The 26,558-nt window shown below is 36.6% G+C and overlaps 1 protein-coding gene across 10 annotated transcripts in view; it reads right to left on the reverse strand.

Moving 5' to 3' along the window:
• UBR5 (ubiquitin protein ligase E3 component n-recognin 5) overlaps window positions 1-26,558 on the reverse strand; it is an 85,363-nt gene that overhangs the window by 3,701 nt on the left and 55,104 nt on the right. For 8 of the 10 annotated variants that reach the window (XM_053953021.1, XM_053952957.1, XM_053953013.1 and 5 more), the window contains 35 exons: window positions 23,674-23,800; window positions 22,593-22,744; window positions 22,098-22,193; window positions 21,559-21,682; window positions 21,133-21,230; window positions 20,184-20,332; window positions 19,663-19,754; window positions 18,600-18,746; window positions 18,383-18,501; window positions 18,164-18,290; window positions 17,935-18,064; window positions 17,549-17,709; window positions 16,800-17,039; window positions 16,524-16,647; window positions 15,808-15,919; window positions 14,627-14,758; window positions 13,731-13,988; window positions 13,116-13,384; window positions 10,835-11,046; window positions 10,243-10,473; window positions 8,378-8,451; window positions 7,641-7,813; window positions 7,428-7,541; window positions 6,651-6,871; window positions 5,891-6,011; window positions 5,686-5,784; window positions 5,178-5,421; window positions 4,487-4,598; window positions 3,822-3,966; window positions 3,404-3,534; window positions 2,471-2,531; window positions 2,010-2,185; window positions 1,557-1,641; window positions 499-654; window positions 7-120 (listed from right to left, as the gene is read on the reverse strand). In XM_053953021.1, coding sequence (XP_053808996.1) covers window positions 7-120; window positions 499-654; window positions 1,557-1,641; window positions 2,010-2,185; window positions 2,471-2,531; window positions 3,404-3,534; window positions 3,822-3,966; window positions 4,487-4,598; window positions 5,178-5,421; window positions 5,686-5,784; window positions 5,891-6,011; window positions 6,651-6,871; window positions 7,428-7,541; window positions 7,641-7,813; window positions 8,378-8,451; window positions 10,243-10,473; window positions 10,835-11,046; window positions 13,116-13,384; window positions 13,731-13,988; window positions 14,627-14,758; window positions 15,808-15,919; window positions 16,524-16,647; window positions 16,800-17,039; window positions 17,549-17,709; window positions 17,935-18,064; window positions 18,164-18,290; window positions 18,383-18,501; window positions 18,600-18,746; window positions 19,663-19,754; window positions 20,184-20,332; window positions 21,133-21,230; window positions 21,559-21,682; window positions 22,098-22,193; window positions 22,593-22,744; window positions 23,674-23,800 — 5,126 coding nt within the window. The remainder of the gene's footprint in view (window positions 1-6; window positions 121-498; window positions 655-1,556; window positions 1,642-2,009; window positions 2,186-2,470; window positions 2,532-3,403; window positions 3,535-3,821; window positions 3,967-4,486; window positions 4,599-5,177; window positions 5,422-5,685; window positions 5,785-5,890; window positions 6,012-6,650; window positions 6,872-7,427; window positions 7,542-7,640; window positions 7,814-8,377; window positions 8,452-10,242; window positions 10,474-10,834; window positions 11,047-13,115; window positions 13,385-13,730; window positions 13,989-14,626; window positions 14,759-15,807; window positions 15,920-16,523; window positions 16,648-16,799; window positions 17,040-17,548; window positions 17,710-17,934; window positions 18,065-18,163; window positions 18,291-18,382; window positions 18,502-18,599; window positions 18,747-19,662; window positions 19,755-20,183; window positions 20,333-21,132; window positions 21,231-21,558; window positions 21,683-22,097; window positions 22,194-22,592; window positions 22,745-23,673; window positions 23,801-26,558) is intronic. The other 2 variants (XM_053952999.1, XM_053952968.1) reach the window with 2 other exon arrangements.

Consider the following 26,558-nt stretch of genomic DNA (forward strand, 5'->3'; position numbering starts at 1 on the left):
ACTTACATGTAGAGGCTGCTCTGCTACTACCAACATTCGGTGTTCTGCATATTTCCGGACATACTCATATACATTCTGAGGAGTAACTGGTATATTTACACCATTGGAAATAAGTTCAACCTATGCAAAGAAATAAGGAACATTTAAAAAGGGGAAGAAGAAAAGGGATATAAAGGAAATGAGATTATTACAACCACCACAGTATGCTGCAGAGTGATTTATTGCTCAATATACCTCCAAACCCAAGCAAAATTCACTACTACAGGTTAGTTTTAAAGATTCCCTAAGACTGACTATGGTTGCCAGGGTCTAAGGTAGACTCTATATCATTTCAAAGAAAAAAATCCAGGCTTCAATATCTAAGAACACTGTACTGAATCCAAGAAGAGTAAAATGTTTTATCTGCCATCTGAAAAGAGTATGGATTATGTGCACACTACACCCTGCATAAGCAGTCGAACTCTGACATTACAGAGCCACAAAGTTAGCTGTGCTTACCTGCCCTCCACCCTCCTCCTTACACAGGTCTATTGCAAAGGCTAAATCCATTGCTGCAAACACTGCATCAGCATCTGTACTCTGCGAAGCGAGGATAAGTTGCCGAAGGCTTTCATACATAACTGGATCGAAAAAAGCGAAGTCGTGCCAGTTCACCTATAAAAAAAGGATAGAAGTTTGAAACATAACAGGTGTTTAAGAATGTATTCAAAATTACGTGATCGGTGCCAGATCTATGCACTAGCAACAAAGGATACAAACACACAGAAATAAATGCAGTTAAACTCCTACTTTTGGTCTGCTTTAGAAGGTACATTGAAATACTGGAAGGAGTACATATTCAACAAGAAAAACCTTGAGATAATAATTAGAAGGCAATCACTCTTGGAAGACACCAGGAGGTATTTAAAGGCCATTTCTCCTATTAACTCTTTTTCATTGAAGATTATACTGTGTTGGGTAACTGATTATGTGATCAAAGCTGAATTTAAGGAAAGACCAGCAGTAACAACCTTGGTTGAAGTTTGCTGGATCAGACAGGACTTACAATGCCATTGACTAATGCATCAGAAGTGCAGTACATAATTAGCTTTTACTGGGCCAGGGTAGCAATTTTGGTCAAAAGTTTATGTAATTATTGCTCTGAATTAAATTATGCCTACACCTGAGACAAAATTTTAATTACAAATTAATTCCATGAGCTCTCTCAAATATCCAGAAAAATGCTTTTCTGTAAGCTATTGCCTAGTATTGTCTAACATCATCTTTTTTGAGTCTCAGGAAGAAAAAAAAGCAGAGACAGTGTGTAGTTTCTGAAGAGAGTTGAAGGCTAACCTATTTCAAATCATTACATCTTAGTCAAATACCTGACTTCTAGTACATCTACTCTGTTCAAAATCTAGGAAATGAAAAAATTAAGTTCTCAAATTAAAGACCTCCATACAGTTCTGAGTATCAACTTGGCTAGTTAATACATATGTGGTATGGGGGAAAAGTCCAGTTTTACAGATGAGGTTTTAAGTAATTACAGGAAATTAAAATTGTTATGTCCAACTTACCTTTCTGCCAAGTAGAACTTTGATTACGTGTCTATTTAACGTGATGGGACATAGTTCATTCTGCAACAAGCACAATCCTAGGATTCTGAAAAAATGTGTTTGGAGTTGGTTTTGGTACAGCAGAAATTACACTAGAGCTCTTTCAGCAAACTCACATTTAAGAGTTCCAATAATCTAAGAATTAAGCTGGAGCCAGATTTCCAAATGTATTGGTCACAAATGAAAATCATGGGCATACATAATTGAAAGAAAGAAGGATAAAAAATTAAACTTTAACAGGAAAAGAAACCTCAGCTTGACATATGCAAATTCCCCTCTATTTAGGCTCAGTGTGAGAAATAGAGACCATTAAAAAAAAAAAAAAAATCCAGCTTGGATCATTGGTACTCTCCCTGGTGTTATGTATGATTGTCTTTTATATTTTTTCAGACTGAAAAGTTAATGGTAGCATACCTGCCAATGTTTCGGAAACAATTCAGCCTTGCTTCTGTGTTTTTACCAGGTCTTGGTGTATAAAATCCTCGTTTTCCAGGTTGGTAGAAAAGTGGTGCATTATCATCCCCATCATCTGTATCGTCTAATTCCATATCTACTACACTGCGGCTGGATCCATGTCGCTTTCTATTTTCCTGTTTTTAAAGTCAAAACAGCAATTAACACACTTAATTCTAGTTATTGACACACATCAAGCTATTTGCTACTAGACCCAAAGATTCAGGTTCCATTGGTTAAGAATTCCTGTGATATTTCCTAATCATAATATTTTATACTTTTGACTAATTACTGTTAATCCTTTCTAAACAAAATGATTAAACAGAACTTTGTCTTGCATGATAAAGCTTCCAATTGCTTCCGGTTTTAAAATTAACTGATAAAATTGAATCTTACATAAATTTTGTGCAACAGGTCATTACCTGTACTTTATCTGAAGAGTCTAGCAATCCAAGATCCAATATACTGTCAGCACCATTCTCCCTTAAGAAGGGAATAAAAAGGTAGATTTAATTTCACCATCACAGACTCACAGAATGATAGAATGGTTTGGGTTAGAAAGGAACCTTGAAGATCATCTAGTTCCAGCTCCCTTGTTGTGGGCAGGGACACTTTCCTCTAGAGCAAGTTGCTCAGAGCCCCATCCTGGCCTCTACAGCTTCTGTGGGTAACCTGTTGCAGTGCTTCACTATCCTCAAAGTAAAGACCTTCTTTTTGTTATCTAATCTAAATCTGCTCTCTTTCAGTTTGAAGCTATTCCCCTTGAATTGTTACTACATGCTCTTGTATAAAGTCCCTCGCCATCTTTTTGTTGGTTCTCTTCAGGGACTGGAAGGTCACAATTAGGTCATCCATAAGCTTTCTCTTTTCCATGCTGAACAACCCCAGTTCTCTCAACCTTTCTTCATAAGATAGGTACTCTGTTCTTCTGATTATCTTGGTGACCTCCTCAGGACTTGCTCCCACAGGTCCATGTCCTTCCTGTGCTGGGGACTCCTGAGCTGGATGCAGCACTGTAGGTGAGGTCTCACCAGAGGGGCAGAATCCTCTCCCTCAACCTGCTGGCCACGCTGTTTTTGACACAGCCCTGAACACATCTGGCACATTGCATGGCCAGTTCATGTCCAGTTTCTCATCCACCAGCATCCATCAAGTCCTTCTCAGCAGGGCTGCTCTCAATAACGAACTGTCATATTCTGAAACCAGTCAGAATAGATTAAACCAAAGCCAAAAAGTCACTTGTCCAAAGAAAAATATCTAGACTATCAAGAAATAAGCTGCATCTATTGAAGTCAGATGTAGAACAGTACAAATGCTTTGGCCACAAATATCAGTTCTCACTTTTGATACTTTACCTGCCATGTGCAATAATGAGTTCCATTGCTTCATCAACTCTTGCTCTAAGGGAATCTTCACTAGCTAGTAACAGAAGCAGCTGAGCAGGAGACAATTCTAATAACATTCCTGTGATTTTACTTGCAAATGCCTGGGGATAAAGGAGTGATAGGTCTTACTATTCTCCTCCAGTTCTCTCATTTTCAAATACAATCTTATGAAAGTTTTGGTATTTTAAATAGAGCATGAATTACAAGATATGTCCTAAGCTAAAAAAAATTTAGAAAAAAAAATCTTAACAAAATAAAAAATAAAATCAGTCTTACATGTTTGAATACTATCAATTATGTTTCAATTATTTCAATTATGGATAAGGAATTAAATTTTTACATTACAAGATGACAAGAACAATCATTAGGTGTATTAGGAAAGTCTTACTGGTTGCATTGCTTGCACTCGAGGGTAGAGCCGTTCTCCAAGGGCTTGTCTGTGTGCTGGGAGAGGGTCAGGGTCATCACTAGGATTTCCTTCTGATGCTGGTCTAAAAGGCCGTGTGTCAATGGACAATTGTCTTCTGAAGTCCCTTAAGATAATCAGAGCAGTTTGTACTCATTTCAGAGGAAAAATTCAAAAATCCTCTGGGAACAATATTATTTGCACACAGATTGTTATTAGCATTAGCTTTACTGCTGGAATAGTAGTGTTGCTCATAGCTGCTTGGAGAGAATGAATCAGAAAGAGAGAATCAAAATAAACCAGAGATTTTAGTATACTTGTGCTTTGGATACAGCAGTCAGACATGCCACCAGTGGCACTGTTGTTTCTAAACTACCTCACAATTTTATTATAGTACACAAGTTTTTGTTACTGTTTTAGCAGAAGAAACTGATGGCCTGTGGTGGAGACATAACCGATTAATGATAAAGTAAGCATAATGATTCTTTAAAGAATTAAAACTAGAGACCGAATTTCAAGAAATTACCCTGCAAATCATTCCTGAGACTCCTTTAACTGGAGGAAGTAAAAGTATCTTTCCTGACAATATCCAAGGCAATTACTCTATTTGACAAAATATCTTCATCAAGATAAAGATTATCACTTACCTATCCCTATCTCTCCGAGAACCAGTTCGCAAGCCACTACTTCTCCGCATTTCTCTCTCTCGCTCCCTTTCCCGATCTCTCTCTCCCCTATTTCGCAATCTCTGCATCAAACCTGAAGGGGAAAAAACCTCATAAACTTAAACATCTTTATATTTCTCTCTCCTACTTAAGTTTCAGTGTACGGAAGACTAAGGTTTTGGAAGAGTTTGAAAGACATCAATGAGACAGTACCACTTCACTTGAAGCAGTGGTTGGGTTCAGCCAAACTTAAGAAGGGACCTGAAGTGTTTGTACCAACTTAAAAATGATAAAATACTTTAAGAGTTTATATATACACTTTCAAAACCATTAAAATGTGTTTGTGGCAAGTCAGATGGAACAGCTGTAATAAAATGTATAAGCTCTTAGTAGCTAAAATCTTGACAATTATTACCTGCTGGAGAGAAGGACGCTCAAAAAATCTGAGCACATCTAAAGCAAAGTCCTGTTGCTAGAAAAGCAAGAAGTTCCTGTTTCTGAAAGCGGGGGCAGGGAAAGCCATTTCCTTGCTCCAGAGAACTAATGCATAATTTTTATGGATTCTGAGCTAACAAGAGATATCTCTGGCACAAGGCCAAGTATTTATATGTAAATAAAGCACCCAAGGTTTTTATTAATATTTTCTGTAGATTAACTGCTGTGCATCACTTACTTGTATGGGTACCCTTGTTGGCATTTTGAATGCAATCTAGATTTGGCAGTTTCTCATTTGACAGAAAAGCCTGTGCAATAGCAGTATAAAAGCTTCGTGCTACACCGCTGCCTTCTCCGGGCTCATCCTTAAAAGTAACTTTCACTCTGTGTACGGCCATCGGAGTGGTAGCACACCTGCGACCAAAATGATTGTTGAGCTGCCTCATAGTCTGCTGAATTAGAAGATCTCTGTCTCGATCAACCTAGTAAAGAAATAAAAAAAAGTCTTTCTTTACCAATTATCATTCTAAGAGACTTACAGCTTCACAAATGATTTCTGGACACTGCTGCACAGATTCAAAAAATAACAATCAGACTGGGAAAAACTACAGAGCAATTGCAACATAACTCAAAAAGTATGATTTAATACACCTGCTTGCAGACTCTGAAATACTTTTCCTATCAAGTTACTGTAATAATTTAACTTTTAATGAAAGTTTATTCAAAGATAAACTAACATTTTTTACCTCCAATGTTAAATCCCTTGATTGCTGGTTTCTAAGTTTTTCCATCTCCCTGCGGAATTTCGATTCCTTTACTTCAAAACCACCTAATTCAGTCAAGATCTAAAAATAATTAAAAAAAACAAGGACAAAACCCAAAATCAGAATAATTAGAGAGAGTCACAATTTAGTTTTAAGAGGAACTGTCCTTACACTGGGAAATACATACCGATCCAGGCTCTGCTCCAACATCTTCCATGAATACTCTACCAAACAACTCCAAAGAAAGGCGCCAACGTCCCAGCAACATGTCATGAGAAATAACCATGCCCATGAAGCTACACTGCGGCCTGACAGAAAGAAGAAAAAATGACAGATATGTGGAATCAAGTTAAATTTCAGACACATTTTGTGTAGTTCAGCTTTTTCCTACCCTCTGCCTTCAACTAAGTTTTTTATTCCTGATAAACAACAACACAGTACACTAAGTCTGTGGACAAAAGCACATGAAGCTGCTTAGTTTCAGCAGAAACACAAGTCTTGCTTTCAAAGGGTAATTACTCCAAAAGCATGTAAATTTTGGTGCTATGTGGAATGCACTTTTACTGGTCTCCCATCAACCAAGACCTTAATTTCTTTTAAAATAGCTGTAATTTGAAGGGAGGGCAGTTCAATCTATAACTGCATTAAGTGTGGGTAGCACCACCAGACACAGATGGCAAGCTGTCGATTCCAACTGCTCAGCCTGGCTACCCAGGACATCACAGTAGGTCTGCAGCAGGAAGTCAGGGAGTAAAGGAATTTGTCTCCAGTTTGCACAGACCTCTTTGAAGACTGTTCAACTATTCACCTTAGAAGCTACTAATCACAAACTAAAAATGCAAACTAAATTAAGCTACCCATTTTAATTTCAAAAAGACTTTCTGGAGTCCCAAACGGCAATTTATCAGAGCAGTAGTATTTCAAAATGTAATTTTTAACTCAGCTACCTGAAAGATGTGAGGGGTGGCCCTTCACTTTCTGTCAGTCCTATCTCTGCCAACAAGCTGCTTTTCAGTTGTGCTGCAAGATCGTGAGCTGAAGGCCCTGGTTTTGAACTCTCAGATTCTTCTGTAGGCACATTTTGTTCTTCCCCTTCCTTCTTTTGCCGATTTTGCATGCTCATAACATTTTTTAAGTTGGCTGCGTAAGACATTTTAGTTGGAAGAACCTAAAGGAGAAGTAAAATTTAACTGAAATTTCAAAGAAGACTAGAAGGCTTTTTCAGCACATATATTAATAAGTGTATATTTTAAATCACACAAAAGTGAACACTGTAATTGACCTGTTAAAACATGGTGACCTCAATCATTTCAATAAATACAGAAAAAAAAAAAAAATATTTTCCCCACTGTATGTTTGCATTTCATATGCTTGCTAATTAATGTACAGTCTAAAGGCAAGTCAAATCTACTGGACAGACTATAGGAAGATTTAAATCTTTTTATCAAAACTAATTATATAATTAGCATTTCAAAATTAACTCAGAATTGTACTGCTGCATTTAAAAATATTACCTGAAAGCTGCTGTAAGTCAATAATCACCAACTTTCTACATTAAGCATACTTTTCATAAATTTTCAAGTTTTCACAGGCACTGGGCTTTTAAATTATCATTCTGAAAGCTACATAAAATTCTCTCTGAAAATATTAAAGTGTCTTTTTAAGGAATGATGGTTCTAGTTTAAATTACCATATTGTTTAAAATAATAAAGTTTTACATTTACCTCAAGGCAGTTTCTATCCACTGTAACTTCCACTAAGCACTTGCCACTGTTGGCAGAAGATGAGTACAGACCCTGACTGGGTCGGCCGAACAGATCCTCTTTGCGAGCATTCGGCTGAAAAGCAACAAAAGTGTTCTGGGTCAATAATACACTTCGGTAAGGAATGAAAAAGCAAACTGCAGTTTTCTTCCAAAACCCCATCTCTGATGTCACCTGTAATAGATGTGGCTGGTCTGCCAAGGGGATGGCCTCTGCCAGAGGAACCTCAAAGGGATTGGGTGGAATGCAGCCAAGGAATGTCATAGAGTCTGACCGTCTGAAAAACGGATGGTTTTGGCCAGTCTCTGCTGGGAGGGCATCATCATCTTTGTCGTTGAGTGTAGCACCTAAATATCAGAGATTTAAAATCAGTTTTCACAGTTACAAAAGCAAAGGATATAAAATGCCAAAAATTAATATCCTTCCCTATTAGCTACCTGACTAGAGGAGAAACTCTGCAAATTTAGTACTTCTACAAGATGCTTCTGCAAATGGTGTATCTTTATTAATTTGCTTAGTTATAGTTTTTATTCTTTTTACTGTACATAGCTTTACTGAACAGACACTCCTATACTGTATGTAGGAGTATATATTCTACCATTTTCAGCACAGTTTCATCAGATCAAAAAAATTAGTCTATGATTCAAATTTTAATGTAGAATGGTAGGTAACAGCAGAAATGCTGCAGTTTAGTGAGAAAGGAGATGAAAAGATGATCCTGAAATGAGAGGCCATGAAATAGGCAATGGTAGAAGAAACTTGGTAAAGTAACAATGTTAAGAAAATCTTACTAAAACCCAACTTTACATATACAAGCAGCAAAATTTATTCAAAGTCTCAGCTAGCAAAAGGGAAAAAGCTCTAAGAAAGTCTGGCATTTTGGTATGCTATGTCAATTTTTGTATACTAACTTTGATTGGTATCATCATCATTTTCATGTTCTGAATCTTCGTTGTCAAGACCCAGTTCCAAAAGCTCACGAGTTCTTAATAAAAAACACCCAAAACAACAACAAAAGAAAATAAAAAAGAGTCAATCATCTTGAAGAAATTATTAGGCAAAACATCTGTATCTGTAGCATAATCATGAAGTGTACTTATGAGCTATACATAACAAAAACAAAACTAAAACTAAAGCACCGTAGAGAACTTCTTATTACATACTCACTACGTCACTCAAACAGTTACCCTTAGAGCCATTTCGCCACCTACCAATTTTGATCTTTAAAGTTACAGCTTTGGGCAGTGATACTTGGTTTTAAACACTGTATCAATATAAAATCCTAGGAACCCTGTATTAGTGGAAGAAATATGCAAGTAAATACTATTTCAAAATTTGAAAATAATCTCACTGATATAATATCAGAAGGTAAGTCTGCAAGCTGCACATTAAAAAACTTTATTTCACTGTATTATACTACTGTTCTGTCAAGAACTTTGATTAGTATTAATTTCTGGCAGTTTATGCATTGTGAAACGTGTTCTGAAACTACATGAAGACTGATAAGATTCATTTTACTCAGACTACTAATATGTCATCTAACAGAAGCAACTGTTTGAACCACTCACTTTTAATTGAAAAGGTCTAGGCTTTCACAGTTTTAAAAGCATTTCATGCAAATTTCCCAATTCTTTAATGAACAGTTATTTGACAGATTTCAGTACGTGAATTTTTTTTTTTTAAGCAGCTTCGGGAAGTATGTTATTGCCTGGAAAAGGGTTAAAGCTGTGGCTGTAACTACTCAAATCAGTACAAAAAGTTGATTACTGTACTATATCATTCTTACTTGTGAGGAAACTACTGTTGATAACACCCCCCTCGGTACAGCTTTGAGGTCATAACAAACCTTACATTAACGAAATAAACAGAACACAGGATTCAACTGAAGTAACAGTCCAATATATATCTAAAATATTAATATCTTATATCTTACAGTTACTACATTTGTAAAGAAAATGTAAAGTTAAGCTTGACCTGCAGTATTGAAAATTAGGAGCAAAAAGGGGCAAAGATCTGCATTTAACTGTTGGCTAGGACTGCTTGGGTACATTACCTAAAAATCTAGTAAGAAATGAGAACAGATGGTGTAGATTACCAACAGGTGGACATTTCTATTAGCATTAATTGGCATTTGAAATGAAAAAAAATATAAAAAGAAATCTTAAAACATCTTAAAAATTAATACATGCACCTTGGAAAATGCCATAGTTGAAACAGCAGTTTTTCAACTTAAGGACATTTTCAGCTATTGATTTCCCTACTGTGCTTTAAATATCAGGTGAATCTCAAATGTATATAACCAAATGGAAAACAAAACCACAAAGCCCATTATATCAGACAATGACATTTTCTCCAATGTCATCTCTAACATGCTTGACAGATATCTAAGTTGCTATCACGTCAAATGCATGTCTCATGTCATTAACTGAGAAATTGTCCTGAGTATGTCTTTTAGAGGCGCTGCTACAGAGTTAAAAATCCAACTCAAGTTTCAACAGTAAGAAAACATTTTACAGCATAAAAAGAAGTGAACGGGGTACTGCAACAAGTGTATTAAACACAGGTACATTATATACCATTATAGAAATTGGTTTTATAATATGTATGTTACTACATACATTTATAATATGTATGTTACTACACACACCCACAAAGAGACATACACATTCCTGCATCTATTTATATAAAAGTTGCTGAGGAACAATACCAATGACTGAAACAAAAGGGCTTATGCCACTTTTATGTAGGTTTTGTTTCTAGGAGTCAACCTTAGTACCTTTTCCTTTCCAGCTGAGGAGTGTCCAATGTTGTCTGTTGATTCATTGCTTTAATCCAATAAATAAGGGCTTGAAAAACATATGCTACGTGCTTTAGTGAGCAGACATCTAGAACAGGAAGAACATCTGAGTGCTCATCGTTGTGAGAACGCATCAAGGACAGTGCATAGTTCAGGAAATCACCGCGTGCTGACATCATTCCCTGACGGGCACTGAGCAAAGTAGCACGTCTAGTGAAGGAAAAGGATTAAATATAGAGACATCAGGCACCACAGGAGAACACACACTTTATTTACAAGCCCTATATTTGAAATTTGGATGTAGAATCTCAATGAACTCCACACAAAAATAATGATAACAAGCTACAAGCATAGAACAAGCAGTTCAGATGCAGTATGTTGTAAATAGTTAATGCTCAAGATTAATCTAGTATGTCAGAATAAAACAAATAGTAGCAACAATACAGGAAGCCAACTTAAATCAAAACAGCAACTACTTTCCAGCACTGCAGAATTAGATTCCTAAGATGTCTGTGAATAAGATTTGACTATAAAACTGATCATTCATACTGCATGCAGTAATCAAACATACCTTCTTCCCTCAAGTGTTCTCAAGCTGGCTTCCTCACGGGCTGTCATCCTTTCCCTTCTAGCTGAGTTCTGAGAAGCATGGAGAGGATGATTTGGATGCCCAGGATCACCAGCAGATGATAATGCGGAACCATAACGCAGCTGAGCTTCAGTAGAGTCCATGATACTGACCATCCAGTTCCAAGTAGGAATAAGCTTTTCTTCCACATAATTCTATAGAAAATGAGATTTAACTGGTTTTGCAAACAATAGAACTAGATGACGAGAATGAAATCTTCCTGATTCCCTACAAAGAGGCTGCAAAATCATGCTCAAGAATTACCTATGATCAGTTTCTGAAAGCTTTGTTGAGACTGTTGATTTACAGTGGTGGTATGCAGCTCTCATTGCTTAACACTTTGATATCTATAAAGCATTCTCACCATCTCTCTCTCTTTTGGGCACCGCTTCTACTCCTCCCCTTATGACCACTCAGCATCTCCCAGGTGTGCACAACTTGACGATTTGAGCTTAATTCCTGACTTTCTATTAGCTTTAACAGCCCTCATCCTGCTGTGGAATTCATCAGCCAGATCTTTTACCATTCTTCACCCCTTGCAGATTACTCACTGAAGACAACAAAGACCTGCACAGAGAACTATGTCTGCATACAAGTCTCACCTCTGGTCTCATCTTTGCTTCACCTGTTCCCACTCCTGGCTCTGCAGCCTGCTTTTCTTACCATTTGCTAACTCCATTGACCTGTTGGATTTTTTTGATCCAACATCAGCCTGCTTTCTTCATTCCTCTGCATTCTGGTCTTCAAAAATATCCCTCACACTTCTAATGCACTGAACTACCAAAATGCTGTCTCAACCCCACTTCTGTATCCAAACAAAACCTCCACTGTTCAGGTTTCCTGTGCTAATACAAACATCTGGCTGCATCAGCTGGACAGATCTCCTGTTCACTTTTCCCATTAAGAATCTCTTGGAACAGAAAATTATTTTAGCCTCCTCCATAATAAAACTACACTCTCTTATTTCTTTCCCTGTTTGTTTACCCCAGTGTTTGATTCCAGAATATCTTTCTAACCTTCCTCTCCCAAATCAGAAGTCTTTTCCTTCCATCACACTGTGAAAACAGAGCCATACAAATACCATGTGGCTCAACTGCAAGTAAATATATTGTCAGCGGGTTTCCATATCCTTACCCAGCACTACTAACAGAAAAGAGCATTCCTTGATTTCCTGCCCCCACACAGCAGTTGTGTTGTTCACAGCTGACTTCTGTGTACAGCTGTACTAAATTCAGTACATACAATTTTACCCTATACACTACGCCCAGGTACAAGTTGATACATACTTTCTAAACACTCTGGAGTCCCTCCACTCTTGTCAGTCTCTGAAAGGAATATCTATACATGAAGGAGAAGATTGCTGTCTGACATGTATTTTCTCTACAGATGTATTTTACATAAATTTTCAAAAACAGACATTCAAGAGCACTGTATAAAAAATACATGCATAACATGGAAAGGATGACCATGTCCCTGAAGGAAGGGACAGTGAACAGTACATTTACCTATACAAATCTTTTCTCTCATTTAATTATTTGGCCCTTACTAACTTTCTTCTTATACAGACTCAACAGTTCATGTCAAATAGAATATAGCAAGAGATGTCTAGCAGAAATCCCTAATCAATTCTGACTTAACAATTACGTATCAGTCAGACATTGTTTAAACAAAATCACCATTAAGTTCCTTTTTTTGAAAGAATATATGTATATGAAATACTACCAATTTAATGAAATAAATGACCACAGTTACTTTAGTCCACACCCTCTCTTAACATAAGAAGAGGCTGAGAATGCTGGGAATACTTTAGATTGAAGAAACAAACACAGGAGGATCTTACCAGTGTGTACAAACACCTGACAAAAACGTATGAAGTATACAAAGCCAGACTCTTACTAGTGATATCCAGTGAATGGACAAGTGGCAACAATTGAAATACTTGGTAAGTCCCTTTAAACTCAAGAAAAATGCTCTTTCACTGCAAGAACTGCACTGTCAAACATTTAATAGGTTGTTCAGAGCAGCTGTGGAATCTCCATCCTTGAAGATATTCAAAACCTAACCAGACAGTCCTGAACAGCCTGCTTCTGGCTGACCCTCAAAGAAATTTATATTAGCAAATATGCAGAGGTCACTTTCAATTTCAAAAATTCTGTAATTTTACCTAAAAAAACCCAGTTGTACTGAAATTATGTTTTTTCTACAAAAGTTTCCATGTTCTTACCTGCAAGTTAACTGCATCTTGGTAAGTCAGCTTCACTGCAGCTGGAATCTGGGAGTATACTAAGTGGTTGTATTTGGGAATCAGACCCATCAGATCAGATATCTGCCGTATCACAATACTGTATGCTCTTGCTAAGCTGCTTGCAGATGTTAAATAGCTGCTTGCATTGCTGGCTTCAAGTGCTGCAGCAGCTGCTGCAGCACTTGTACTGATGGTACCACTCCGACGAAGGTTTGATGGATCAATATAAATCAAGCCCGCTGAACTTGCTAAATATAAAAGAAAAGATTACATTAATTAACTCATTGAATCTTTACTATGCCATTTGTGTATTGATTGATTTCATGATCAAGATTTACAGAAATAAACTTGTAAATATTACTGACATCACAACTGTAACTAGCAAATAATTACTAACTACAGTAAGCATACTCAGATCTTAACTGCAACAGATCTTCTCCTTTTTTAAATTCAAAACTAGAACTGGAACAGTCAAGGTAGGTCAGCAGTATGACAAAGAGATAAGATTTCATCCTTAAGAGAATAAACAAAAGCAGAGGAAGGAACAAAGCCAGGGCTAGCTGGCATTCATGCATGCAATTCACTCAGACTTGCCTGCTGGGGTTGACGTACTAGAGGGAGCTGTGCTGGTAGTCCTCTGGTTTTGGGTGTTCCGTACAGCCCACTGCATGGAACGGGGAGCCTGGGCAGCACCGTTGGCATGGGAGCTATTTGTGGTCCGCTCCAGAGGCTCATCAAGCATGAAGGTCTCCTGCTCTATGTCATCACTCTGACTGCTGCTGCTATCAGAGTCACTGGAATCATTTGATTGAGAGTCATCTTCAGAAAAAAATGCTGGAACACTGCTAGCTCCTGTTGGGAAAAATAAGCAATAACTGACAGCTCCACACCTGTGCACATATACATGTATCATGTCAGCATAGTAGACTTCTTTCATGAGAAACTACACTATACTAAAAACGTTCAAATACCACTATTGAAAATGTTCAATAAATTATCATAACATACTGCTAATTCTCCACACGTGTAATGAAAAAGCAGTATGATTACTTACAATTCAAAATATAAATTAAGAGATAATTTGATTTAAAAATACTTTCTATCCCTAGGAAAAGCATTCCAAAAATTGTGTTTCCAAATTGGACAGTAAGGCAGTTGCTCTCAAAAACCTGTGCAATGAGTGCTCAAGTTTTGTGTATTGATTTGAACCATAAACCATAAACCATTGTTTTCAACTACTACATTTGAAGATAAGTGAGACCATTTCATTTCACTACACAAGAGTGCATGGTAATTTCTAACACATGCAGCTGCTCTGTAAGAGCAAAAAATGTATGTCACATCTTGATGCATTTCCTTGTCCAAAAAGTCTGCACAGTACCTTACTATTAGAGCAAAGATAAAACAGGAATTCTAGGGAAGGAGGAAAGTGCTTACTCCTAATATCTAAATTTAACCAGCTAGATTAGATCCGAAAAGATGTGCTGTACCTGCTTCTGACCCAGCAGTAGCTGCAGTGACAACACTTCTGCGCCCGCTGGCATTGTCCTGGTTACTGTGGTTACTCTCACTGTCACTTTCTGTTTCAGCAGCAGCTAGCAAATCCAACTCCATATCACTGCCTATAAAAACAATGGACAAAACATCTCATGTTTGGAAGACAAAATTACAATTACTGTGGTGATTCATATAAGACAGAAACAAACCCCAGACACTCTTACTATAGCAGAAGTTAATGGATATGCAGGGAGGTCATAAAAGCAGTGCAGACACCCAACAACACCTGGAGCATGTTTTCTTATTTTCCAGTAATTAGCCACCCGTTCTCACTCTGCACTGTATATGTACATTCAACACACAGTGGAAATATAGGCTTTTATGATTCAAAATAAGTCACTCCAGCCAAAAGACTCCACAACTCTGCATACACATGTACTAGGACAATTTACCATATGCTGTTTCAACTAGTTTTTAAGGAATACTTGAAAATGTAAAAAAAACCTATTTAAATATACAGGTTCTATTCCAGCTTTAAGCTTTAAGCATGAAAAGTTTGAATATTCAGCAAATCAGTAAACAGATTTTCTATACTGTAAATGGATTGACTGGAAACACAAAGCACAGTCAGAAAAAGAAGATAACCTTTTTTTAAATCATAGCTTTGGGTTATCTAACCCCAAACTAAGTAATACAAGACAAGTCATATTAATTTCAAACATTTTCATACAGGATTGATTAATTATGTCTACAAAATATTGAACCATAATTTAATACTTTGTGATTAGTTTGAAAATTAGCTTGCCAGGATTCAAATTGCTTTTGAGAACACATTGCCGTGGTTTGACACTGGCCCCAACCATCAACAACATTTTACAGTAGCAAATACAAAAGGTAAAATATATTGTTAACCAAGAATATAATAACATCTGATACCTTTGGGAACTTAGTATTTTCTCCTCAATCAGAAAAAGTTCATGTATTTGTCTACTACACGTTATCTCCAATTTTACACATCTCCTTCTGTAAGATGAGCAGTCTGGAACCCTTGGATTTTCTCTACTTGTGCAAATCTCCCAAATCATTATCACTGGTGACTCCAAAGATGCTTTTCTTTTTGATGCATTGTTTTCTCACTCAAGCAGTAAATGTGCAAGATGTACATTATACATACCATCCTCATCATGCTCATCATGCTGTCCTTCTGCTTCAGCATTTTCTTCACCATGTTCTTCCTGTTCATCATGATGGTCTTCTTCACCCGCCACCCCCTCAACCACCTCAACCTGGAAAGAGATCGTAATATTATGCCAAACTATCTTCAATATCAGAGAATCTATGCAACTTCACTTTTCCAAAACAGAGTGCAAAGCTTGATTTAAAAAACACATCTTAGAAAGATTATGTCAAAATTGAACTGATGTGAACAAAAAATGAACTTACAGTCACAGAAGCTGTACATGGCTGTACAGTTTATCGTGTTGTAGGAAAAAAAAATCACATACACAAATAAAACAGCTTTGGATGTTAGATTTTAATGCTATAAGGATAAAACTGACTACAAAATCAACAATTAGCTTCTAAATACTGAAGAGGTATTATGTGCTATTATCTGCTGAAAAACCCTCTAGCTCTCTAATAGAACCTACATAATAGCTGCCATGTGCTGAAAGACTTTAAAACATTTTAAACACGGTAAAATAAAATAGAAAACAACAATTACAATGTTCTATTAAAAATACTTATAGCACTGTAAGATTTCATGAAGTATTACTTAACATCTTTTTCAAATCAGATGCATGGATTTCAGATTCAGATGTCAAAGCATAGGCTAATGTATTAGGTGTGCTATATTGAGAAGAAGAAAAAAAGTACAAAAAGAAAACTGACCTCTTCTACATCAGCTGAAACAATATCATCTTGTTCTTCATCCCTGCCACGAACTGGTTGTGACTGGCTGATTCGTCTTTGCTGAGGATTTCTTATTATGTAGGACGACTGAGACTGACTAGAACTTAAAAGAAAAATATATAAAAATAAATCCTCAAAAAAAGTCGATTTGGACCTCTGGATATCACTTAATGCAAAGCTAACAAAAACTCCAAAATAAAACCACCTTTAAGAAGTCTTTGAAAAGAACAGATAGTAAGCTTTAACAAGTTTTACCTGCTAGACTGGTCAGATGATGGTCTGGGTGGCAGAGGCTCCACGGAAAACAGTTCTTCACTTCCCTGCATGGCATCTATACTAGTGCTAGCAAGGGTAAAGGGTGCTGTAGGACGTGCAATTCCCATCCTGACTGGAATAATTAGAGATTCTGCTACATTGCACAACTCTTCAACAGCATAGGGCAATAATGCCTGAAATACACGTTTACATTTTCCAATTGGCTGTGGAATAAAATTGCTGGGGGATAAAATACAGAAAGATAAATGTCAAATACATCTTTTTTTTCCCAAAAACTTCATGGCAATATTAATTGTCCTAATTTTTTTCTCAAAAAATCATCTTTAAGAGATACATGCATTTGCATGTATAGAAACAATATGCATTTATTCAAGTCAGTGAAAAACATTGATAATTCAATAATTCAAGACTAAGGCTTGATATCTAAATCTACTACTGACAACCAACCATACACTGCAATTTTAATATGTTTAAAAAAACCTATTTCCAAAACCCTGACACTGTAAACAAAAGGTTTGGTATGAACATGTAAGTCTAACAAGCACTGCATTAAGAAGTTACATGACATACCAGCAGCTATTGTGCAACTTTCCAATTCTGTATACAGAATACAAAACAAATCAGATGTTTCTGCCTATTGTTGGTTTTTATCAACTCATTATATAGGAAGAAAAAAGTAAATAAAGGGAAAAAAAACACCACAACCAACACACATCTTCACCACTTACTTTTTCTTTTTGGAAGAAGCCATCTCCACACTAAGAATGACAAACACTCTCGCCACAGAACGCAGGAATCTCATTGTAACAGCAATAGCTTCTTCTCTGCGTCCTGGCGTATACTTGTTCTGTAGTTCCTTTACCAGAGTACCCAGCAAAGTATCTAACAGCTATAGAAAGAGGTCATTACAACTTATTAGTTGTGTGCAATTTTGAAGCATGAAACAAGAGAGATTAAGACTCAAAGGGAGATCACAGTCATAACAGTATAAATTCACAAAACCAAGATTAACTTGAAGTTATTTTCAAATTAGTTTCCAAGCACATGACCTGAGATACCTTATAATATCATGTTATTCAGAAAACTTATGTAAAACATGCCTAAGAGTGCTTACCAAAATGTCTGCTGTACATTTGACAATAAGGCAGTGTGTAAAACAGTCCAAGCGAATAGTTCCACTTTGCTGATTAAGGTAAACTTGCTCTTCAGGCAGAAGATGACCTATCCTACTGCTTGCACTAAGACTTGGAAAAAACAAAAAGAAATTAAATAAATTTTTGTAAGTCAGTAGGTATCAAGTATCAGATCAAACTTTACATCAACAACTATGTGTAGATACACACGGGTCTTTATTTTCCTGGGAGCCAAACATGATCATGGACTTCAGTGCATTCCAGTCTTGTAAAACACGTTCCAGTGCTAGCTGGGCAAAACGAGGAGGTTCTAAATCATGATCAGGCATATCAGAATCTAGAAAAATAAAACAAAAAAAACCAAAAAAGCATAAGGAAGAGGTACTGAAATATGGAATTTGCCATTTATTTCACTGAAACAGCTCTTACCTTCAGGATTTGCAGCCTTACGATTACGATCTTCCCTGATTCTAGGTGGTCTGTACTGGCAGTGTTCTACTGTTTGCCTGGCAACTGTCTGTACTAAAAACAAGAGCAGATGTTCTCCCCTGTAATGAAAAAATTGTTAGTGGGAATACAATATACCACATATATTTAGAAACTAATTTTTAAAATTCTGCCCTAGTCAATGCTAATATGAACTTGCCTGCTATTTGGCATGGTAACAAGATTTGTGGTGGTAAGCAGGCGGTAAAGGAGATCAAGGCGAGCAGACTTTTGTCCAGCAATTAGTGTTTTACACTTGCACTTTTCCCAGCAATCACAGTAGGCTGTTGGGGATGTTCGTTTGAGCCTACAAGAAATAGAAAAGGTGAACTGCAACACTGTTCAGTAACATATCAAATCTTTTCTACACAAACCGAGGGTGTTAGTGTACATGCTTAGATTTTGTTCTGCAGTTTTTTGTTTGTGATACTAGCAAAATGCCAAAACCTAGCTTAAAAAGAGAAATACAGATTTTGTATGTGGTACCACTTGACATTTGTCATCCATGTTTCCTACGCTCATCTTAAGAGGGCAGTTTCACTACAGAGCTTTACATACTGTCTTAGTAAAACTCATCCAAGGTCATTTATTCTTCCCTAAAACAGCCTCCATCCAAGAAAGTTAAGCTGAAAATACTCATGACATGCAGTAAAATCTCAGTAACTGTTATGGTACTGAGAATATATTTTAAATTGTATTTGTTAACTCATTATAGCTAGGATATTAATACTGTAACTTTTACACCTTGTAACAGCAGCACAGAACACATGCAGCTTCAAAGCTTTGGGCCAGGTTGATCTGAGATTTCTTGATTGTTTGCTCACTTTTCCCTTTGTTACAGTTGATTTTTAAAAGACTAATAACCTACATTTCTTTCCAAAAATTCACAAGAATGATCTATCATCAAGATTCATAAAACTCTGAGGGGCACCCAAAATGAAAACACAGCAATATTTAGATACAATGTTCTCACAGTATTATGCACTTTGAGAATTATTCCTTTACTCTAAATACTACAAAGTGGAAAGTACAAAACCACTTCAGATTACTCTTGCAATTCTGACCTAATCTTATAGAGTAGGCACAAAACTATTTCATTAATCTTCTGTTCTCTTCTGCAAGTTTGGAACACTTCAAACAATGAAAAAAATTATTAAGTATCAGTAAACAAAGGAAACCACAAAATACTGATTTAATTTTAAGAAATGGAACACAATACTTACTTGCAGTCATGTCCTTTGTGACAGACCCTTGCACATTCTGTGCAACAACAAAGTGATTCCAACAGGCCACATGTTCGGCATTCAAATATATCCTAAAAGAAAAAGGGGAAAAGAAATATTATGCATAGTTTTTTCCTTACAGTGCTTGCAATCTCACACTATTTCAGGTTACAACAAAACTGCACTTGTTTAAATTGATGCCTAAACTCAGAAGTAGGTCAGTTCTAGAAAGTGAAACTTAGTTGTTAAGTTAGAATATTCAGTGATTTCAAAGAGCCATGACCATCAAAATTCTTGCCAAAGTTAGCCAGAGGGGAAAAGCCACAAGCAGTAACAACCATGTTGTGAGGAACACCGTCAGCTTTGGGACTACATAGCAGTTTGGGGAGGCAGTACTTACACCAGACTTAAAAGTCACAGTAATTTAAACAATGTAATTAATAATTTAAAAATCAGGTTAGTAGACTAATACAATACATGGTTGAAACACATTCCTATTTGCTTTAAAAAAAACAGCTTACTTGGTTAATATGTTCTGCACCAGTCCAGGTAAAACTGCACGTATCATTACAACACAAAACATACAAAGGAGAGTCATCTGGATTTGTACCAGAAGGACAAACCATTCCCATAAACACATCATCTTCTTTTTCACTGGAAGTTGCTTCAGCTAAAATAATAGAATAACAGTGTTAAAAACAACCCCCCCAAAAAAACCCAAAATATCTAGCAAAATAATCCATTCTTGGCAGATGCTTGCCATTACAAAATGTCATACAGCATTAGAAGTTTGAATAAAACCTGTTACAGCTTTTTGAGAAAACTTTCTGCTCGTCACATTATTACTTAAAGAAGCCACTGCAAATTCCTGACTGAAAAACACAACCATTATCTCTTCCCTAGTTTTAAATTCACTAATACTTTACTCAATTCAATGAATCACCATTTTGAAGGATTACGGACCGTATTCTTAAAAGGAGTATTCTTGTCCCACACAAAGTCCTACAGAACTGGGGTGTGACAAGCTCTGATGTGCTTAAGTTTTTCCCTAAATTCAATTTCACGTATTTCTCCCAAAAAATTAAATACCAACATTACAAGAGAGTCACAAAATACTTGTTTGTACAGAAGTCTTTTCAGGAATAGGATCTAGCTTGGCATATCACTGTATCATATCAGGTTTTTTCAATTTCAACAGAGAAGTTCCATGTGATACAATTGTGCGACCAAAAAATAGTACCTTAATCCACTGGTTTATGAAACAATGAAATGCCAAAAAGACTATAAAGAGCACAAAAGCAATAATATTCATAGAAATCTACTGCAATATACAAACTGCAAAAGAGAAAGATACTCCATAATAGCAAAATTTCCAAAACATGCAGCAATCTACAGTGTTAGTAAAGACTCTGCACACATGCCAAAGTTTAGAAGGAAGCCACACACTAACAATCACTTAAACTGCTGTACCTTTAGCAATTTTCTGTGCAGTTTCTAGAATTGTAATTGCAGCAGGATATGCCCGGCCACTAACTGCTGACATAAATGGCGTCATGCCTCTCGCATCCCTAGGCAAAAAAAACCCAACAGACAAGTTAAAACACTGAATTCTTTTCATTGTAACAGGAGACATAGGATGAAAATACATGAAAACTTAGCACCACTGATCTTGTGCAAATAGAAAAACCACAGAGTGAACATGCACTCTTGTTTATTTTACTTCTCTGAAACAGACATACTTTTAAAGGATGGCAGGACACAATACAGCTGTATTCTAACGTTCTCAATTTTAACTAACAGGCCTTTATGTAACCTTTCTAAAAAGGTTTCTATGTAATTGATTTAAGGTAGTATAACATTACAAAAGATAGTGAGAACTCTCATGAAAATCCTTACTTAGCTGACAGCAATTCTCGAAGATAAGGCTGTAGAACAACGCTATCACAAAGCAATTTCAGTATGAAATGAGCATTTGCCTTCCGATCCTTTGATTCCACTACAGAGGGCTCTGTAGAAGGACCTGCAGTAAGAAAAAAAAATTGCAGAGAAACTGGTTTTCCTCAAAAAATTACTTCCTGCTAAAGCAAGTAATTCACTATGGTGAATAACTGGTAACTTGACTATTCAGTGGTTTCAGCAATACTTCACTGAAGTACTGTAAATTTCAGTTCCAAATTATATTTGAAATACAGAGGGTAATCCCAATTTCATACTGATTTCCATAGTTTTACATATTTGTCACTCTCCATGTATATTTTTACATAAAACATAGTGTGGTGCTTCATTTACTTTCTGCACACTTGAGAGATTCTGCTTCAATCCAGTCTTCATCTGGTAAGAGGCATTTTCATATGCAGAAAGTCTGTGCAAGCAAAGACAGCTTTTGAGATAATTTTCATTCTAAAGCATAAATCAAATAAGCAGTATGTCCTCACCTGGTATTGTGGAGGTGCTGGGTCCTTGGCCGGTGCCAGTCGCTGCTGTGGTAAGAGATCCCACAGCGGGGGCCAGGATAAAATCAATGTCACCATCTTTCAGTAAACAGAACAGCAGGATGTATATCAATACATAAAAACATCCCTAACAACATGCTCTTGCTGCAATGTCTAACACACTGCAGGTTTTCTGTATTTAACTGGTAATCTTTCCCACAAACGGCCACATTCCTAGGTCTGTAATGTAACTCAGCATTACAAAGCAGACTTCCCAGCAGTTTGACACCAGCATTAAAAAGACATATACTGGATTAAAAAACAGCTGTTAAGTCTTCAGTAAACTCTTCAAGTTATCTCAATGAACACTTGCTGCCTCAATGGCATTAGACAGATTACAGTGTGAGACTGAAATAAGTTATTATTCACCTTAAAAGCCACTGGTTCTTTATCAAATCTCTCCTTCTACAGTCTAATGTGATATATGAGCAGATTTACCTGGATCCATTGCAGGAGGATCTGGAACCCAGCTGGGAGGAGCAATTGGTGGAGAAACTGGGTCTTGGTGATCACTTGATGAAGCACCAGCTTCATGCCTGCCCAGTCCAGCAGCTCTCAAGGATCTTCTCATCATTTCCCTTAATCTCAAACTAAATACAAAACCAAGGCAGAAATACTATCATTTTCATTTATAATTAGAACACATTTAAGAAAAATGTCACACTGAAAAAGGGAATCAAACTCCTCTTATAACCATTATATTTCAGTATAAATAAGAATGAGCCAAGAGGTATTTTTCATTACATTTTTGTTGCACCAGAATGTTTTAGCTCTGGAAGAGAAGTCACTCAGCAATGCTTCAGATCTGAGCCCAGAATACATCCCTAGGCACCACAGCACTGCCTTTTGCAGGCAGCAGCTGATGGGCGTTCTTACTGCTATCTGACATTCCTTTTAGCCCAAGCTCATTGCCAGGAGTGTTAAGCTTTTGCAAGGATTTGCTCTTATTGCTACTGCTTTTTAAAATCTAACTACAAGAAGAGGTCAATGAAAGGATAAAAAAATAGGTCTTTATAGAATTTATTTTTAATGACTGCTTAGAATAAAATGAATCAACTTAAATTCTTCCCCAGCACTGTTATGTTGGTTTCACTATTATTCATCTGCTTAATTGACCATCTTCCTCAGAAATTCTCTTAAAACAAGCCTGGACACCATCACTGTGATGGTGATGATATTTCTGTGATACTTAAAACTTCTTGGTAAAGAACACTAGAGCTTATCCTCAAATTCCATTTCCCCACAAGGAGGAACATTTCCACTTCACAACTGACAGACAAAGCAGGAACCCCAGAAAACAAGATTAGATTAGAAATATCCCACCATTAGTTCTCACACAAAAAAGGGTTCAAAAAACCACTAGAGCTCTAATTTGGTGTTTAAAGAAGTGAAATCCAATTTTAAGATAGCAACAGAGGCCAATTCTTAAACTAGACTGAAGGAAAGAATTAATAACAGATTGGTAGTTAATATAGCAATTAGCATTCAGAAAAGAAGAAGAAAGCATTACTCAGTTTACCTCCTGCTGCTTGATGATCCTGCCCTATTTCCTGGACCATTACTTGACACAACAGAGATTGCATTTGCAATAGCTTCCACAGCTGAGAGCCTTTCAGCAAACGTGTTCCTTTCAGAGCGCTCTGCTTCTGAAAAATTAAGAAAAGTGTCAGTATTAAAATTTTACTTGGGAAAATTATAAGAAAGGAGTATAAAATATGGAACGTCACTATTTTTTGGGTTTTTTTACATTTAGAGAGACAGACTAGGTTCATATACAATTTTTTATTTTGGATGAGCTTAAAAATGATTCTGTACAAGCTTTCAGTATCATCAACAGACAAGGTCCTATCATGTAACTGCTTCCAGGCACCTGCTGAGTCAAGGCCTCAAAAAAGCCTTGATAAAAATTATAAAAAAACAAAGAAAACAAAACAAACAAAATACAAACAAAAACAATAATAAAACACAAAAAACAAATAAACAAACAAGACCACCAAAACAACCCACACCAAAACACTAGACCAGGAGAACAAGAAAACAAACCACACTTCACAGTGAGCATCCATGAACAATGCAAATGTTTGGGCTTGTAATATACACACTCGGGGTATGAACATGCTTAGGAGAACTATGTTTGGAGTATAAGAAGGCAGTACAATCCATTTACATCAGAAAGAAATAGCATTTCTTCTAAAATCTACAACCCTAAGCATCATAACACCTACCAGTTCAACTCATAATGAGGACTGAATTTTGTCAAGTGGGATACAGAATATTAAAGCAAGATATAGAACATTATTAAAATAAAAAAAAAGTTTTTGGTACAAACTAGACAGAAAAGATGTATTTCTGAACAAAGAAAGTATTTTCTTAAAGTGACTCTGATTGTGCTTTCAAAGTTGCAAGGGCTAGTGCTCACTTTCTATTCAAAGGCTTTTCAAACTGAGAGTCACCATTCTCTGCACACTTATTTTCACCAGTGACAGTTCCCTTTTTTCCCTTTTTTAACAGGAAAGTACTATCAATACCTTTCATTCAAAGAAGGAAAGAATAAGGCAGTCTGACTGTGTGTCAGCTGTTACAGTAAGGTTATTCTTTAAATATTTCCACTCATCACAACCCTAAGTAAAAGAGATCCTTGGTTTTTCTTGTTCACAAGCATGTGTGCAGGCTTATTAGACAAAGATCACCAACTACCCAAAGCAGACAACTATTAAACAGTTAGCAGTGAGAGAATACTACACTTGTGCCCCTAGCTACAAGTTGATTTGTAGCTGTAAATGAATTGCCACTGTATTTGTGCTGTACTCCTTTCTCAGACCCACTAGCTCTCATAACTCACAACCCATCACTTCTGGACCTCTCACACAAGGGGTCACAGCTCTTGAGAGTGATCTCTCAAGCAATACAACCATTCTCTGCAGAGGGTTCACCTGTTCTGGAGAAAGTGATCTGTAACTGAATTTTCACCATTCCACTTACAAAGTTAGCGTTTGTTTTTGGAGAACCATCAATTGTAAATGCTTTGGCTCTAATGGGTGATTTGCTGTTCTACTGTCTAATGAAATCCATCCCAGTTGTCCAGGCAAAATCCCTCAGTTTTTATGTGTTCAGTGACATTAGCTGAAATTCAGTATCACAACTTTTTAATGATTTCACACGCTTTGAACATTTCTTTTAGACATGCTTTTCCCAAGATCCATTCTATTGGCAAGACTGAGGAGATAGCAATTCACAGAAACAGAGCAGCTTTCCCCCAGCTTTTCAGGTCTGGGGCCACTTTTCCTGCAATTCATTTATCATTTATCCAACACTGCAAGAACTGTACCAAAACTAGGCACAGGATGTAATAAAGAAGAAAAGAAAAGAAAAAAAAGAAAAAAAAAAAAGCTTATCAAGCTTATCCCTGCCCTCAATATTTCCTTTCTGGCACTTAAGAAGAAATCTGTATGAACAAGAGTGAAGAATCTCAAGCAGACTAGCTGGGAAGTAGCACTAAATTGTTAAGAAATTGTTAAGAAATTCTTAAGAAACATCATATCTGTATGTTTGGAATTGAAGCCTTTACTTCTAAATCAAACTTCTTTTACATTTTAAGAGATCACCATGTAACTCACAGACAGTAACATAAGTCACCACTGCCCTCCAGATGATAAACAGAAAATAAGCTTGTCCTAATATCCATCACTAACAGTTACAGTGGAAGCTAAATGTGACCTGAATGTAAAGATATTAATCTCTTTCAAGGACAAGTTTTATGAGGGAAAAAGAGAGAGGCAGAGGAGTGTCACAAATCTATCAGGTTCATATTTTTCATTTTTCAGAAAGTTAGATTACACCCAAATGAAGTTACTGAAAAAATGTCAAGGTTGCAAATACAAGCACTCAAATTAGGAAAAGTCAGATTAAGTTTGCCTATGCATCCTTATTTCAACTTCCTTGCATGCTTATAGTAAAACAATCTTCAGTTACACAGTTAGGTTTTGTTTGTTTATTTTGGTTTGGGTTTTTTGTCTCGGATTATTTTGTCACCCCACCCGCCCTAAGCCCAGCAACAATACCCCTGCCTCAATCAGTGCACAGGATGGACGACACACTAAACATGAAGGGTTGTACAGAGAGCAGGCTGTTTATGCCTTGTTTGCTGCAACGTTAGGGAGGGGTGTATTAAGGCAGCAACAGCTTGGGAAGGAGAGGTGGAAACATTGCATTGTGCTTAATGCCACTGAACATCGCTTTGGAAAACCAGAACCTATTTGTGACACATCTATCAGCACACAGAACTTTGTGAAACAAGTTTTTACAGATGATCATGATACATTTTACTCATTTCTGGACACCTAAAAGGTGCCCAACTCACAGAAATAATTAACATTCACAGCACAACTAAAACTACAATTAATC

Source organism: Vidua chalybeata, chromosome 1, assembly GCF_026979565.1.
Source record: "Vidua chalybeata isolate OUT-0048 chromosome 1, bVidCha1 merged haplotype, whole genome shotgun sequence".
Taxonomy (NCBI): domain Eukaryota; kingdom Metazoa; phylum Chordata; class Aves; order Passeriformes; family Viduidae; genus Vidua; species Vidua chalybeata.